At 42.1% G+C, this 18,299-nt stretch overlaps 1 protein-coding gene across 1 annotated transcript; it reads left to right on the forward strand.

Annotated features, from left to right (window-relative positions):
* Positions 1-790: 790 nt before the first annotated feature.
* LOC144538500 (opsin-5-like) lies at positions 791-17,434 on the forward strand. Its single transcript, XM_078282713.1, has 7 exons — positions 791-825; positions 8,407-8,501; positions 10,741-10,946; positions 14,460-14,559; positions 15,753-15,857; positions 16,182-16,405; positions 16,919-17,434. The coding sequence occupies exons 1-7, from the start codon at positions 791-793 to the stop codon at positions 17,432-17,434; spliced, it is 1,281 nt and encodes a 426-aa protein (XP_078138839.1).
* The last annotated feature ends 865 nt before the right edge of the window (positions 17,435-18,299 follow it).

An 18,299-nucleotide genomic window follows, 5' to 3' on the forward strand; every position in this document is an offset into this window, starting at 1 on the left:
GACATTGAATTGGGAACAGAGGGCACTTCCGGTTCCGGTGCCACGCTGCTAGCACGCTGTTAGCATCTTCCCGACGTCGTCCCGGAGTTTTATTCGTCTTTTTTTTAATTATTATTTGTTTTTTCCCTCTAACCTCCTAACCTTAATTCCTCCCTTTCAACCTGTGAACTCCATCTCCCCTCTCGATTTCTGTTGGTTTATCTGTAGCAATTTTGTATCATCTGTTAGCCTTGCCTGTTTACCTAGCCGCAGCTAGTTAGCAGTTTTCGCTATTAGCCCTGTCTTGTGGGCTTATTTCCTGCTAGTTAGTAATTCCTGCTTACTTAGTTTCCGCAGCAAGCTAGCACCCTGTGCTAGATAGCCTTTTGCCTAAAGCTATTCAGTCTAGCTCTATACTATAGTGTCTGGTAGCCGTTAGCACAGCCCAGCACCCTCTAGCCTTTTACTTAACGTTACTTAGCCTAGCTTTGTATCCTAGCTTGACTAGTGTAATAGCTTCTGGTAGCCGCTAGCATAGCCTAAGCTCCTAGCCTCAGCTAAGTCTTTATTTAATCTCCTCTGCTACCCTCATCAACGTTGGTAAGTATGGCTTCCTGTTCTGTCTGTTCCTTACTTTTAGATAAGCTCACTCTATTAGAGAGTCGTGTCCGTCAGCTTGAGGATGATAGATTAGTCACGTTAGATACGACGGGCACTCCAGATAGTTTACGGTCCGGGCTGGCTAGCAGCCCTGCTAGTGTTAGCGTTAGCCAGGACTCCCCAGATAGCGTAGCCCCTTCGGCAACGGGTGATGAGTTTATCCCGGTCCCGAGGCGTTGGAGCGCCCGCATGAGCCAGCCGTCTGTTGTACGGCCCGATTTTCAACCGCCGCCCCCGGTTGAGAATCGTTTTGCTCCGCTTGGTAGTCCGTGTGGCCAGCCTGCCGCCCCGGCTCCTCGGCCCCGCTCTAAACCACGCATCCTAGTTATAGGTGACTCCATAACCCGTAACATTAGGCTAGAAGCACCAGCCGAAATAGTCTGTCTACCAGGGGCCAGAGTTCCCGACATAGAGGCTACTCTTAGGGTGCTGACAAACAGGCATAGACATGTGGATAAGGCACACAACAACCAGGCTAACCAGGCTACTCATGATAACATCGTAGTACATGTCGGCACCAACAACGCTAGGATGAAGCAGTCGGAGGTCACTAAACACAGCATAATTAGGACATGTGACCTCGCCAGCAAGATGAGTCGGCATCGCTTAATTGTCTCAGGTCCCCTCCCCGTTACACTTAATGATGATATCTACAGCAGATTAGTCGCCCTTAACCGCTGGCTGGCCAAGTATTGTGAGCAACAGGGTTTTATGTTTTTAGATAACTGGCCCTCCTTCTTGGGTAAACCTGGCATGCTTAAGACTGATGGCATACACCCTACTGGGTTGGGTGCCCACATTTTGTCTAGGAACATGGACAGGTGCTTGAGGCAGGCATGACACACTCCCCTAAAGCATGTTGGGTCGCAGGTTGTTAGACAGCCTGCTAGGATTTCACCTAGTGCGGGTTTGGAGTCTGATAGCTCAGGTAGCTTAGTGTATCCAATCTCGACTGTGTCCCGCCCTCGCCATGCCACCTTTTGCCATCGCCGAGCCAAACGTTCTCAGCATAACCTTATTCATATCAACCCTTCTGGCTGCAGCATTGACGCTACAACGAACTCTATTGCGTACTCGCAAATCAGCACTGTATCCCTTCCTCGTCTCTCCTACCGTCGTCCTCGGCCGCCGCACGGAACAAAAAGTAGTAACGTAATTGAGATTAAACCTATTCGCATTGCTGAGCGTCCCGAACCTACTAGCAACACAAAGCGCATATGTCTCGGATTCATCAATATCAGATCACTCGCTAACAAAGCCCTGCTGGTCAATGACTTAATTAAAGAACACAGTATTGACATAATGGGATTATGTGAAACCTGGCTAAAGCCAAATGATGCTCTTCCATTAATTGAAGCTTCCCCCTCTAACTTCACCAACTCGCATGTCGCTCGGACATCTAAGAAAGGTGGGGGCGTTGGCCTAATCTTCAATTCGAGTCTGAACCTTTCTCCAGATCTAAGTAATAAACTCTCATCTTGTGAGATGCTCACTATGCGCCCGTCCATTCCAGTTAGCATGGGCCTCAACCACTCTGGTATCCTGCCCTTCTACCTAATCATCCTTTATCGCCCTCCTGGGCCCTATTCATCTTTTTTAGAAGAATTTTCCAATTTCCTCTCTGACCTTGTAATTCGTACGGATAACATCCTAATTATCGGTGATTTCAATATTCATCTAAATTGTAAAACTAATCCACTTAGCAAAACTTTTTCGACCCTAATTGACACTTTTGGCTTTACTCAGTTGGTTCACGAACAGACCCACTCTAGCGGCAACACTCTTGATCTGGTCCTCGCTCGTGGTATTAACGTGTCAGACTTAGAAGTTTTGCCGTATCCACCGGCATTATCAGATCATTATCTCGTTAAATTTCAAATTGCTCTGCCCTGTCGGCATTCCAATCCAGTTGATACCTACAGCATCCGCCGTATTGATACTTCGACAACTACAAAACTCGCTGATCTCCTACCTAAAACTCTTGCCTCTCTCCCTGAACGAATTGGTTCCCTCGACGAGTTCACGGATAACTTCAACTCTATTCTAACTGACTCGCTTGACTCTCTTGCGCCCCTACTCATAAAAACCCGCCGTCTAAAGAAACCATCGCCCTGGTTCACTGATGAAACTCGTGCACAAAAACAGGCGTGTAGAAAGCTAGAACGCAAATGGCGGTTATCCAAACTCAAGGTCTTTCGGCTAGCTTGGAGCGATAGCCCATTGACTTACAAGCGTACGCTCACCGCCGCAAGGGCCTCCTACTACTCAGATCTTATTAACACTAATAAAAATAACCCAAAGTTTCTATTTGACACGGTAGCAAAACTTACTCGTAAACCCTCCCCTGTAGCGAGCTCTCAATTTACTGCAAATGACTTTCTTAATTTCTTCAATCACAAAATTGACTCTATTAGAGATGAAATTAGCAATTCTTTACCCACCGAGGGCGTTGATCCCTCTCCTAATCATGCATTAGCCGCAATAGAGACCACCGCCGTACTCTCGCAATTTGAGACTGTCTCCTTAGACACCTTCTCTAAATTAGTACTTTCCTCTAAATCCACAACCAGCTTATCTGACCCTCTTCCTGCTAAATTGGTTAAGGAACTTCTCCCAATATTAGGCCCCTCCCTAGTCAATATCATTAACACCTCTCTCTCCTCTGGCATTGTGCCCTCGTCCTTCAAATCAGCCATAATTAAACCTCTGCTCAAAAAATCCAACCTTGATCCGGATGATCTTAATAACTTTAGACCAATCTCCAATCTCCCCTTCCTCTCTAAAGTCTTGGAAAGAATAGTTTCTACCCAACTAACCGACTACCTCTCGTGTAATAGTCTCTTCGAACCCTTTCAATCTGGTTTTAGGTCTCTCCATAGCACTGAGACTGCTCTCACAAAAGTGGTAAACGACCTACTCCTCGCCTCAGATTCCGATTCTTCTTCTGTTCTTATCTTACTTGATTTGAGTGCGGCATTTGATACAGTCGATCATAATATTCTCTTAAACCGCCTAGCGAGCGACGTTGGCATCCGCGACTCTGCGCTTTCCTGGCTAAATTCCTACCTATCTGACAGAACACATTGTGTCTCACATAAAAATACTATATCTGATTACTCTAAAGTTAACTTTGGCGTACCGCAGGGCTCCGTGCTCGGACCTTTGCTTTTCTCCATTTACATGCTACCTCTTGGTGAAATCTTCCGCAGTTATGGTATTAAATTTCACTGTTACGCGGACGATACTCAAATTTACATACCAATTAGACCTGACGACCGCTTACAACTTTCAAACCTAGAATTATGCCTAATCGCTGTCACCAATTGGATGTCACTAAACTTCTTGCGACTAAACGCCAACAAAACTGAGATGCTAGTTGTTGGCCCAAAAACCCAACTACCTCTTGTTTCAGACCTTACTCTAAATTTTGGGGATTGCTTAATTACCCAGAGTCCCACAGTTAAAAACCTTGGCGTTACGTTCGACTCAGCTCTCTCATTCGATGCTCACATTAAGGAAATCACTAAGATAGCATTTTTCCATCTTCATAATATCTCGAAAATTCGCTCCCTACTAAACACGGCGGATGCTGAAACCTTAATACACGCTTTTGTTTCATCAAGACTCAATTATTGTAATGTTTTACTCTCTGGCCTACCTAACTGTAGTATTAAAAAACTTCAACTTGTGCAAAATGCTGCTGCCAGAATACTAACCAGAACTAGAAAATTTGACCACATTACTCCTATCCTAACCTCCCTTCACTGGCTCCCAATTCAAGCCAGATCTGACTTTAAGGTGCTTCTGTTAGCTTATAAATCGTTACATGGGCTTGCACCATCATATCTATCCGACCTCATCATCCCTTATATTCCATCTTGTGCCCTCCGTTCGCAGGACGCTGGCTACCTTATTGTCCCTAGAATCAAGAAAAAATCAGCAGGCAGTAGAGCTTTCTCCTACCGAGCTCCCTATCTCTGGAACCAGCTACCTCTCACAGTCAGGGAAGCTAATTCTGTCAAAATCTTTAAATCTAGACTCAAAACCTATCTTTTCTCGCAATCTTACGACCTACCTTAGCACCGCTGGCTTGGGCTCATCACAGTCTTCTCTCTTACCCTAGCCTAGACAGTATTTATATAGAAATTTGCCATTGGGAACATAAGCATAGGGATGCCCTCTGGCTACACTGTGTCTAATCACTTCCTATCTGCTGTCTGTATGAGCGTGTCTGTGCCCAAATACGTCCGGGTCTTGTGCTGCTTCTGCACAGCTCTGTGTGTGTGTGTGTGTGTGTGTGCGCGGCTGGTTTTCTCCTCCCTTTCTCAGATTCCTCTGACCCTGATGGTCTTCGGTGCTGGCCTTAGTCCCATCCCTGACGCTGCTCCCACCTGGATCTCTCTCTCTCCGTATGTTCGTTGTCTTTGTGTGTACCCAGGGGCGGAAATCACGGGGGGGACAGGGGGGTCCGGACCCCCCCTTCCTGGGACTAACAGAGAGTTGTCCCCCTCAATATATCATTGTAAACATAACTATATAATTTTAAATAATATAATAATATGCATTGAAAGCACTTGTGCTAATTATAGACGCAAAACAATGCGTTTTTAAGTTTCGAAAGATTGAGTCCCTCTCTCATATGCCTCACAGTGGTTTGGTCCACTGCCTACCTGACTCCCCGAACCCCCACACACACACATTAGCCCTCGGTACGAGTGTGTGTGGAGGATCTCTGGAAGTGTGTCAGTGGTGGCTGACCTCCAGTAAGTAGCTGAGGTTAACTTAAAACAAAGGATGTGTCAGACATTTTTCTTTACTTCTACCACTCAATAGAATAAAACACATTCACAATTGTAACCAGACTACATTTTGTTCCATTACCTCGCGGTTGAATCTTGTGCGTCAGCGTGTTGGTACGGAGCCGCGTCTCCTAATGCATGTATGTGTATGGAGGCAGGAGGTCTGTCCACAATTAAAATCATCATAACTCGCTGAATTTTCGACCGATTTTCAAGTGGTTTGGTTTGTTACAAATGCCAGACATGTATTTATGATACAGGATAGTTGGTTAAATTAAAATGCGGGATTTCATACCAAAATACTTTATCTTTTGTAGATGGTAACAGTAATATTTCTATAATATAATATTTAAAATTAACTTACCCTATGTAATTAGGTTCTAAGTATATTATTTTTTTCTTACTGCATGTAAAATGGCTGCCACTATGTTATTTTGTTCATAATTTTGGAAATAAATGAAGACTTAATTAATAAAAAAGACATAATTACAACAAACATTATGTTAAATATAAGTACGTTTCTGGCAGGCTTCATAGCGTTCTGGACTTTTACACATTGACAGCAAAACATTAGAGATCTGCTTTTTCGGGAAAACTAAATCTAATTAGGCATATATTAGCTTTAGTTCAGTTAATGGGTGTTGCATCTCACCTACTACTGTAAATAACCTGCATGCTGTGTGTGTGTGTGTGTGTATTTGTCAGCCAGTCAGTTAAAATGGCAGAGAAAAGAAAAACAGACATCCGATCATTTTTCAGTGCACCGAAACGCCAAGTAGAAAGACCCCAGTAATATCAAAGGCAATTTGATAAAATCTTCATAAGAAAGGAATGAAGTGCTTATGGAAATGTTTCATAATGGACCTCTATATACATTTAATACAACAGTACTTTTGGCGGCACCTTTGGTGTCCCCTTCAGGAATTGCTCTTGAGAAATTTTTCTGTTTATTGTCCCCACCAACAGTGAAATGAAATATCCGCCCTTGTGTGTACCTGTCTCCTCCCCCTTTCTCAGACTCCGGTGCAGTGCAGTGGTCGCCAGTGCATGCCATAGTCCCATCCCTGCTGCTGCTCCCACCCGATGTGCTCTGACTCCGTGTGTTCTGTGTGCAGCTGTCTTCTCTCCCCTTCCTCAGACTCCGGTCCAGTGCTCCACCTGCCAGTGGACAGGTGTTGCTCCGGCCGGTCGTTGGCGCCGGCCTCGGTCCTGCTTCCACCCAACGTGTCTGCCTTGTGTTCTGCTGCTGCTGCTTCTCCCCTTACTCTCTCCCCCCTTCAGACTCCGGTGCAGTCCAGTGGTCGTCAGCGCCGGCCTCGGTCCCTTCCCACATCCCTGATACTGCTGCCCCCTGTGTGTCTCTGACCCTGTGTGTTCTGTTTGCAGCTGTTTCCCCCCTTCTTCTTTACGTGTGTGTGTGTCTGGGTGTGTTGTGTGTGTGTACGCGGCTTCCTCTCTTTCGTCCTCTCTGACTCCAGGTCAGTGTTCTACCTGGCAGTGACGGGTACTGCCCTGGCTCTTCGTCGTCAGTGCTGCCTTGCTCTTCCTTTCCGCTGCTCCCTCCTGGACGCTGATTTACGACTGCTGCCCTCGCTCCTTTAGTGCTGGCCTCAGCCCCCCCCCACCGCCGCATGCTCCTCCCCTTCTTTTGTCTCTCTCTGTTTTCTCTTGTCATCATTGTTGCCCATGACTCTGTCAATGTTTTGCCCGGCACCTATTGCACACTAAGCCGTCCCGGGGGGGGATCCCTATCTGCCTCAGCCCGCCCAAGGTTTCTTCCAAATTTTCCTGGGAGTTTTTCCTTGTGTGCATTTAGGGTCTAAGGCTGGGGTGCCGGGTAGGTTAGGCTATATAGAATAGGTAGATTGTTTGTCTCGCTAAATCTGCTCCTACCTACCTTGTGTTTTTCATCATGCTGTCCTACAAAATTTTGTTTACCACTGATTGTGTTTAGTTAGACCTAGCTAGACACACTCTCTGTAAAGCCCTCTGAGACATGCTTGTGATAAAGGGCTATATAAATAAATAAACTTAACTTAACTTAACTTGACATGACATTAGATGACATTAGATGTATTAGACGACATTACAGAACATTAGACGACATTAGATGACATGAGATGTATTAGACGACATTACAGAACATTAGACGACATTAGATGACATTAGATGACATTAGACGACATTAGACAACATTACAGAACATTAGACAACATTACACAACATTACACAACATTAGACAACATTACACAACATTACACAACATTAGACAACATTAGATGACATTAGATGACATTAGACGACATTACACAACATTACACAATATTAGATGACATTAGACGACATTACACAACATTAGACGACATTAGAGAACATTACAGAACATTAGATGACATTAGATGACATTAGATGACATTAGACGAGATTACACAACATTAGACGACATTACACAATATTAGATGACATTAGACGACATTACACAACATTAGACGACATTAGAGAACATTACAGAACATTAGATGACATTAGATGACATTAGATGACATTAGACGAGATTACACAACATTAGACAACATTACACAACATTACAGAACATTAGACGACATTAGATGACATTAGATGACATTAGACGACATTACACAACATTACACAATATTAGATGACATTAGACAACATTACACAACATTACACAATATTAGAAGACTTTAGACAACATTAGAAGACTTTAGACAACATTAGACGACATTAGAAGACTTTAGACAACATTAGATAACATTAGACGACATTAGATAACACTCCAGTTTACTGATGTAAAACCTGTGACTGTGTGGATTATAGCCACTCCTTCAGACTGTCCCACTATATTTATCCCAGATTAACATCAGAGTCTCTTCTGTTTCCCGGAGCTGCAGCTCCTTTCCTTCGTCTGTCAGGAGGAGGAGAAGAAGAAAATGTCTTTTTCCAACATTTCCTGGAGGAACAACAGCTTCAGTCTGTCCGGCCGCGAGCCGCCGCTGTCCGACCAGGGAGAGACCATCATCGGCGTTTACCTGCTGGTGCTGGGTGGGTGCTTTAACATTTAATATCGCATTCACATTTAATATCACATTCACATTTATTATACCATGGTCTGGGTGAATACTCGATTCTGATTGGCTGCAGGGTGTCCATTAATTCCTGATAATGGACACCTACTAAGTAGTTCCAGTGAAACTGTCTGTTCACCGTTCTAAATTAATGCGCTGGCTACGTAGTATCAGCCTGTATCTAAAATGAGTAACCATAGCAACAGGGACACAGTCAAAGCCTCCGTTTGAGCCTGATTTGTTAGTGAAAATCTTGATATTGATTTGGGGACAGTGACATGGCTGGATAGCTAGCTAGTCTTGTTGTTAAACATACTGTCAAATTATATTTACTGTTTGTCAACCGTACGCAATGTTATTGACTTTGAATCTTGCTAGCATAACGTTAGCTTTCTGCTCACAGCTGAGCCAAAGGGTTCTATGAGCTGAGCGGACAGGAAAGATCTCCCGTTGCCAAGTCGTATCTAAGGTTCGTCCTATTTACTGGAGTAGTGAACAACGCTTCCATTGCATAAGAACCTTATGGGACGGTAATGATTGTTCCAGGTATTAGTCAAACCCTCAGGTGTTACCAGGGAAACTGAGTTATGGCTTGTGAAAAACTTTAGATTTTGATTACAAAATGCATTAAATTATAAATTAATGGTCTTAATTTTTTTTTCTTTGGCAAGTGACCATGGTATAAGCGGGATAATGCCCTGGATAATGCCCCTCAGGAATTAATGGACTCCGCGGAGGCCCCGTCGTCCATTAATTCCTGATAAAGGACACCTCGTTGGGCATTATCCCTTACAAATTACATTCACATTTAATATAAAATGTATGGTGTCAAACCTAACTGGAAAAGCTGGACTTTGGCTGATAAACAGCGTTGCTTTCAGGTGCTTTTTTGTCAAAAATTAAAACCCGGAAGACAAACAAGAAACAAAGCTGGACTTTATTTAAACAAATGTTCGTTATGATGGTTAGTCCTGCTAATTAGAAATTTACATATTTAAATTTATACAATAAAGTTGCATGTGTGTTTTGTTCACTGACACAAAACTAGATTTTTCCATAATGTTGAAAAGGTTAAAGGTCATCATTGCGTCATAATTTGGAAACTTGGATAACAAAATTTTCTCCAACTTTGCAACATAATTATCTGACTTTGAGTGGCATTCATGTGAATTTTCCAAGTAGGAAAGTCATTTTTATGAAATGTGTCCGATAGTGAATGCAGAGAAAGACGTCTTGAATCAAAATGAGACAGGAAATTACTGACAGGATTACTCTCCTGTCAGCTGATTGAGATGAAAACACTCGACTCAGCTCAACGACTCAGAGATGAAAACGACTCAGCTCAATGAAATAAGAAAACAAGAAATAAATTAAATACAACTTCTCTGTGAAGTTGGACGAACAGCAGCAGATTGTTTCTTCTGAAACAGCAGCAGCAACAAAGGAAAGAAGTTACAAACCTGAAAAAACAGATATTATCCTTCATTACTGCCTTTGAATGAAAAATTTATTTACCAAAAATATTCAACAACTAAATAAATAAAATGTGCAAATAAAATAAATGTTATTGTCTGACCCTAATAGATAAACAGATAAACAGAAAGAACAAAAGAAACCAGATTGAACAGATTTTTGAATAAAGGTGAAGAAGAGTCAAAGAAGAGCAAAAGCAGAATAAAAAACAGTTAAATTCGGAATATTGCTGCGTTCACATGAAGCAAAAGAACAGGATGATGTCTCGGCGCCCAAATTCACTATAATTATTTAGGAATTTAAAATCAATCATAAAGCAAACATTTCCTCTTCTTATTTTCTTGCTGTTTACCACCTGTCGACACCAAGAAATTAGATTTCTGCTTGTAATCACTTCTTTCTATAAATTAATGTATAGAAAGAAAATCTGTAACGTTAATCTGATCAGTTTGTTTCTGCTAATCATGTAGTTAGCAGCAGTAATATCTTTTGTCAGCTAGTAGTTGATATTATAAAGATGAGACCCAACAGAAAAATTAAGTTAAAATTTAAGGTTAATGGCTTGTTTACCTCACAGCGTCTGGAAGTTTTCAGAGGTTTGGGTTAGAGAGGTTTGACACATTTATCAATCAAACGTTGCTGTGAAAACACCCGAAACATCAGCTAGTGAACCGAAACACAGATTAGTGCCAAGAGCGACAGATTCCTGGTTTGATATTTCTTCTTCTGTGGTTTTTGCTCAGGTTGGTTGTCTTGGTTCGGGAACAGCATCGTCCTGTTCGTCCTGTTCAGGCAGAGAGCGGCGCTGCAGCCCAGCGACTTCCTGACCTTTAACCTCGCTGTCTCCGACGCCAGCATCTCCGTGTTCGGATACTCCAGAGGAATCATCGAGATCTTCAACGTCTTCAAGGACAACGGATACCTGATCTCCTCCGTCTGGACCTGCCAGGTACCACAGCGCTATTATCAGTATTATTATTATTATTATTATTATTATTATTATTATCATCATTAGTAGTGCTATTAACAGTATTATTGTCTGTATTAAGGCCAGTTTAGACCAAAGATTTGCGACGAGACGAGTTGAAACTTGCAACTACTTGCAATGCGCCAGGTCTGGAACATTCTGAAACCTGGCAGTTTACACCAATGCGACTAGACAAGAAGGTGTATCGTTTCCATAGCAACAACTCTCTGTATTTCCATTCTTACTGCCGGCTTTTCAGGCTTTTTTTGCAGCTGGATAATTTGTAGCGTCTTAACATATGAATGAGGATAGTGATAGTGAGTTACTTGCTACAGTTGCAGTTCTAGCATTGATGAAACAGTGTAAAAAAACGAGAGGGTCGAGAATTTGGAGCCGTCCATGGGTGCTTCAACAGAATACCCAGGGGCTTATGCAAATTTAATGCCGTGAACTCCCCTCTTTTGTCAATTTCTCCCGTCTATTCCCGGAGCAGTTCCATCATTTAGAGGATTTGGTGTTACCCCCTTCGCTACGAGCTGATTGGCTGTTGAAACAGGTGACGTACCTTACGTTCTAAAACCAGCCACTGGCAACTTGACAAGCTGAGTCGCAGGCAACGCCACCGGCTGGCTTGAGTTGAGCTGAGATGGCCAGTTTACACCGCTGCAACTTTTCTCTGCAACGTTCTAAAACGGTTTCGTCTCGTCGCCAATCGTTGGTCTGAACTGGCCTTTAGGGTTCAACTGATATGGATTTTGAAAGCTGACCCTAATACCAATATTTTTGTATTGAACCTGCTGATATCTAAGTTTTGTGCCGATATTCAATTTCTTTTAATGTTCCCATTTCCATGCTGTGAACGCTGTGAAACTTTGAGACAAACAGTTTTCATCTTATTCACCAAGACATTTATGCAAATCAGGTTGTGGCACAAACAGCGTCTTCATCACCAAGCGCATATTTTTTCTTTTATTCTGATCCAAAACGCTGCATCCTTCAGTCGGAGCATTCTGATCTGATCTGGATCTCAGATGAAAACCCTCTGATCTGATCTGGATCTCAGATGAAAACCCTCTGCCATACTTTCAGAGGATTTATACACATCAATAATTTGGGGAAGTTGGTGTTGTGAACTGTTAGTGAATTGTGTAAATGGTCACAAATCTCAAAGTAAAACTATCAAATATGGGGTCCCCCAGGGATCCATTTTAGGGCCGCTCCTCTTCATTCTGTATATAAATGATTTTGTGAATTCCTCTAGCATTCTACATCAAGTATTATTTGCTGATGATACAAATTTATTTTTATCACACAAAAATCTAAATGATCTGCAAAATAATCTAAATGAGGAACTGATTAAGGTGGATACATGGTTTAAATGCAATAAATGATCCTTAAATATAAGCAAGACAAACTTCATTGTTTTTCGCTCCAATAGAAATCGAAATAATGTTGAACATGTTTTTATCTAAATAAACGGTCGGGTTATTGAGAGAGTGAAGTCCACCAAATTCCTCAGGGTTCATATTGATGAATTTCTAAACTTTAAGGGCCATATTGATGAATTATAAATGATAAAAATTGTCCAAATATGTTGGTTTATTTTTCAAGTTGAGAATTTTTCGTCCACTTGAAGCACTTCTAACCTTATATCAGTCTTTATTTGAGCCTCATATAAATTACTGTAATGTTATATGGTGCAATACTTTTCCTAGATCTCTTGAGAAACTACAGATTTTACAGAAGAAAGTTATATGTGCCGTATCATGGTCCAAGGTAAATGCTCCCACTGACCCTCTTTTCCACAGCTACAGTCTTCTGAAGCTTACTGAATGTAATATCTTTCACAATGCTTGTATAATGTATAATGTTGTATATATGCTCAATGACAGACTTTGTGACCTTATTCAGACTTACCTTCCCTTGCATACATATAAGACTAGAAAAAAGCATCTTATAAAGGGTAAGAAACGTAAACCTAAATGTACGAGCTTTAGTGTGGTTTGCAGAGGTCCACAGGTGTGGAATGAGCTTGATAACACTATAAAAAAGGCAGCAGTTGCTGCTAAAATACATTTAAACTTGAATACCCTGAACGGTGGTGGACTTCTAAACTAGTTACTCTACTCTAAAATCCATTCAAATTGTACTGTTATTTCCACTTGCCATATGTCTCTACTTCGTGTATCTTACCTATTTAATCAATGTTTAGACTGATGGAATAAATGTCTTGGGACCATTTAGTAGTACTTTTTAGGGTCTTAGGTTAGTCTTCGGTGTTTTCTAGGTTGTAAATGTTACTGTATAATACATGCACTTTTTCAAATCTAGACGTGTTAGTAAACATATATTTTAAATACTATCTGCTTAGTGTCTGGGCCCCTATTCTCAAGCTTCAGATAGCTTATCAGGGTGTCCCATTTCACATATCTCCATTATGTCTCATATGATTGTACTTGTATTTTAACTGATTTGTGAATAAACTGAACTGAACTGAATAATTTGGGGAAGTTGGTGTTGAGAACTGTTAGTGAATTGGGCAAAATCTTGATTTGCATGGACTCGTATAAGTAAATATATGTGCAAAGTCATGAGATTTGTACCTAATTTACATAAGTAAGACCATGACAGGAGCAGATTTATGTTCTGACCAGTCAGCCAGCTGGTGAATATCATGACTGTCTGATTTGACCATTTTCTATCTATTTACTGTAATTTAGACCAAACCTGCAGTGGATCAGTGTCTAACAGACTGTTGATAGAAACACATTTGTTTTGTGGGAATCGAACTTGCGGCCTTTCTGTTATGGCATGGTCCCAGCGACATGATGGAGTTTATTTGATATATTAGGTGTGATGAATGAGTTTTTTACTTGCTTAGCGAAGACTTGATTAGCATGTATGCATGTTTCTACTGGTTTCTACTGGAGCTGACCAGTCCAACACAGTCTTCTACTGGTTTCTACTGGATTCTACTGGGAGCTGACAGTACAACACAGTCTTCTACTGTTTTCTACTGGTTTCTACTGGGAGCTGACAGTACAACACAGTCTTCTACTGGTTTCTACTGGTTTCTACTGGGAGCTGACCAGTCCAACACAGTCTTCTACTGGTTTCTACTGGGAGCTGACAGTACAACACAGTCTTCTACTGGTTTCTACTGGTTTCTACTGGGAGCTGACCAGTCCAACACAGTCTTCTACTGGTTTCTACTGGATTCTACTGGGATCTGACAGTACAACACAGTCTTCTACTGGTTTCTACTGGAAGCTGACAGTACAACACAGTCTCTACTGGTTTCCACCGAGGATTTGAACCAACAACCCTCTGGTCATGAACCTTCTTCCTCTGCTGATCTTTCCTCCAGCCTGAGTTTGATTTTCTTCTTCTTCTGTTGAAGAAACACATTGGAACTGACTGAACTTCTATTGGACAGAAATGTATTGAAAATGTTCAGAGTCTGACCAGCAGAACTAAATGTTGTTTGTCCTGCAGGTCGACGGCTTCTTCACCCTGCTGTTCGGTCTGAGCAGCATCAACACTCTGACTGTCATCAGCATCACCCGCTACATCAAAGGCTGTCACCCCAGCAGAGGTAACATCATCATCACCTGCAAAACATGAAGAGATCTTCATCAGTACTGTCCTGATGAAAGACTGGGGGGGGGGTTAAGATCAAAGGCTTTTTTATCTGGTTGTTGGAAAGAAGCAAACATACTCGTCAATGCAGCGGTCTTTATGATAGATGAAAGTCTATGAACATGATAGATTTACGATCAGGTAATACTGAAAATCTAACTCAAAGGAATAGTTCCCAAAAATGAAAACTGAGTCATTATCTTCTGAATAAAGTTTATCTGTCTGGCCTCTCCCAGCCATCAGTTCCATGTCGGCTTCTGCAGAACAACAGAACAGGAACCGGTTCTTCAGAGTTCCAAAAAGGACGAAAAATGAACATGAAATAAAAACAGCTCATGCAGCAGAATCCAAGTGTTGAAGTGTCCTGGACATACAAACATCAGAATCAGAATCAGATTTATTGCCAGGTACATTTACACATATGAGGAATTTGATCTGGTGAGATTGCAGCGAAAGAAATAAAGATAGTAAATAAAATAAACACACAAACATACAAACACACAAACATACAAACACACAAACACACAAACATACAAACACACAAACACACAAACACACAAACATACAAACATATAAACACAAACACACAAACACACAAACACACAAACATACAAACACACAAACATACAAACATACAAACATACAAACACACAAACATACAAACATACAAACTTCACCTGTGTTTCAACTGACAGGCTGAATAAATAATGTCAACGTTTTCATTTTTGGGTGAACTATTCCTTTAAGTGTGTTTTGAGGATTATAAACGTGTAATGCTGATTCCTGTTTACAGCGAACGCCATGCGACAGAAAACATCCAGTCTCTGCTTTGAAGTTCTTTAAGGGCCGTTTCATTTCAGGATGTGATGTCAGACGTGACTTCACATCCTGTAATATAGAAGCGCTCTCTTCAGTTCAGTACATAAAGGAATTTGTCTTGACACACAAATACAGAACTAACAACAGACAGACTGGACACACAGTGTAGATACACAACAGACAGACTGGACACTGTGTAGATACACAACAGACAGACTGGACACACAGCTTGGTGCAGTGTGGAGCGGGTGTATTGGAGTTAATGGGAGTCCGGTGGAACATGGCAGCAGTGCACAGTAAGGTCGTTAATATGATGAATGTGTCTCCCAGCGCACCACATCACCAACAGGACCGTCTCCATCTGCCTGCTGCTCATCTGGGGTGGAGCGGCATTCTGGTCCGGGGCGCCGCTGCTGGGCTGGGGCAGCTACACCGGTAGGACAAGTCTTCTTCTGTGGTTTTACTTTTGCTCCATTAAGATAATTCTATACATTTACTGATCTCAGGATCACAAACTATTAGCATTATGTGTCACTGCTGTCATGGTGAATAATATAAGTTTGGTGTTTTTCTTCATTTGAATTGAAAGCTCATAGTCATTCATGTGTTCGGTGAGTTTCATGTTAAAAGACCCGTTGTATTGAATTTCAAACACACCAGTGAGAAAGTGAGTGAATCTTTTTTTTGTCTGACATTAGCTCTGTGTTTTCACACAAACCAGCAGTTTCTCCTGAATTTATTTTGTTGTTTTCTCTCCAGATCGCGGATATGGAACCTGTGAGATTGACTGGGCCAAAGCCAACTACTCCTCCATCTACAAGTCCTACATCATCTCCATCCTCATCTTCTGCTTCTTCATCCCTGTGCTGATCATGCTGTTCTGCTACGTCTCCATCATCAACACCGTGAAGAGAGGCAACGCCTTGTCGGCAGAGGGCGACCTGACCGACCGGCAGAGGAAGATCGAGAGAGACGTCACCGTGGTGAGTAGAGTAGAACTAAAGCTGAACTGAAGCTTAACTAAAGCTGAACTGAAGCTGAACTAAAGCTGAACTAAAGCTGAACTGAAGCTTAACTGAAGCTGAACTAAAGCTGAACTTTAATGAAGTGAAAGAATTGTAGCGGTACTCCAGAATTCTTTATAATCTTAAAAAAACAATGTTTCAACAGCAAAACAACTATATAATATAATATAATATAATATAATATAATATAATACACCTTTACTCTGATTCTTTGTTCCTGGTGGCCAGCACCACTAACACTGGTGTGCATTTCAATCTCTTTTCAGGAAGCTGTTAAAACGCATTAAATAAAAATCACCATGGATACTGTTGTCCTTTAGCAGCACTGAGCTGCTCTTCATGTTCCATGTTGTGTTGCTGCTGTTTTAGAACAGCGATCGGCTGGAGCAGCTTGAGGCGGTTAGTTTCAGTTTGTTTAGTGATTCACTTCTTGGTTAAATGATAAAAGAGCGGACTTCCTTGTCTCTGCAGGTTTCCATAGTGATCTGCACCGCCTTCATCCTGGCCTGGTCTCCGTACGCTGTGGTGTCCATGTGGTCCGCCTGGGGCTTCCAGGTTCCCAGCCTCACCAGCATCTTCACCCGCCTCTTCGCCAAGTCCGCCAGCTTTTACAACCCGCTCATCTACTTCGGCCTGAGCTCCAAGTTCCGCAAAGACGTCGCCATTTTACTGCCCTGCACCCGCGAGGCTAAAGACACAGTGAAACTCAAGCGTTTCAAGCCAAAGGCTGATGGCCACGCCCACGGGCACGCCCCCGCCCCCGCCCACGGCCGGCCCGGCGCAGGAGGCAGCAGCGGACCCAAGGCTCCTCTGATCCAGATGGAGAAGAGGTACGCTCCTGGGAAGCGGCCCCATCCAGCCCCCAGCCCCGACTCTGGGATGGGCAGCCCCCCCTGCAGCCCCCCCCCTGCTAACAAACAGCTGTTCTACATCGAAGTGCCCAAACCGTCCGACACCGGGCCGGAGTTTGAATGTGACAGACTCTAAAGAACTTCTTTGTTTTACTTATTATATGACAATTAAAGATAAGAGTTTGTGCTTTCTGTTGCAGAAATGGATAAACAATTTGTTCAAAATGGATGCTTTTATTGTGGTGTTAAAAAAATAGATGCCTCACAAAGAAGTGATCTTCTGATACTCAGAAGAGTTCTGAGTATCAGAGTATTGCCAACTGTCAACTCTCTTCAAAGGAAAACAAAAGTCACAAGATGTGACATCATACATCAATTTTCATATGAATATACACTTTATTTGGAAAGTCTGATACTCTGCTGATACTCAATCAGGTGACTATAATGTGTCAGTAAAAAGTTTAGGTGATACAACAGTGTGAACAGTGATCTAGATATTCAGGGTTAGGGTTCATGTCAGAGTTCGGGTCTTCTGTAAGATCGAGATCATTAAGGATTTGCAGTAGATAATGTGTGGACTACCTGAGGAAAATCAGCTGGACACTGGTGTTGTCTTGGGGAATTTTAAAGATTTTTTTAGAGCTCTTTGATAAACTGAGAAAGCTGAATAAAGACAGTAGAACCCAGTAGAACCCTGGGTAAATGATAATGTACATGAAGATGTTAGGAATAGAAATGAGCAATATTCTAAGTTCAGAAAAAACAGAGATGATCAGAGTTGGGGAGATTACAGAAAATTAAGGAATGAGTAGAATTGATTACACAGAAAAGACAATTTTAATGAGAAGATGAGGGAATATGCAAGTGAGTCCACAATGCTTTAACAGGTTAAAAACAAAAACATGTAACAGCAGCCTTTGGGAACAAGATTTCATCAAATAGGAAGGAGGTGACAAATATTCTTAATGATGATCAGGGCAATGAAGACTCACATCATCAGT

Source organism: Centroberyx gerrardi, chromosome 3, assembly GCF_048128805.1.
Source record: "Centroberyx gerrardi isolate f3 chromosome 3, fCenGer3.hap1.cur.20231027, whole genome shotgun sequence".
Lineage (NCBI taxonomy): Eukaryota > Metazoa > Chordata > Actinopteri > Beryciformes > Berycidae > Centroberyx > Centroberyx gerrardi.

Coding starts and splice junctions, on each gene's coding strand:
- LOC144538500 (XM_078282713.1), top strand. CDS start 791: ATGAGTTTATCCCGGTCCCGAGGCGTTGGAGCGCC. Junction 14,560..15,752: donor AGGCTGTCACCCCAGCAGAG/GTAACATCATCA, acceptor TGTGTCTCCCAG/CGCACCACATCACCAACAGG. Junction 15,858..16,181: donor GGGCTGGGGCAGCTACACCG/GTAGGACAAGTC, acceptor TTTTCTCTCCAG/ATCGCGGATATGGAACCTGT.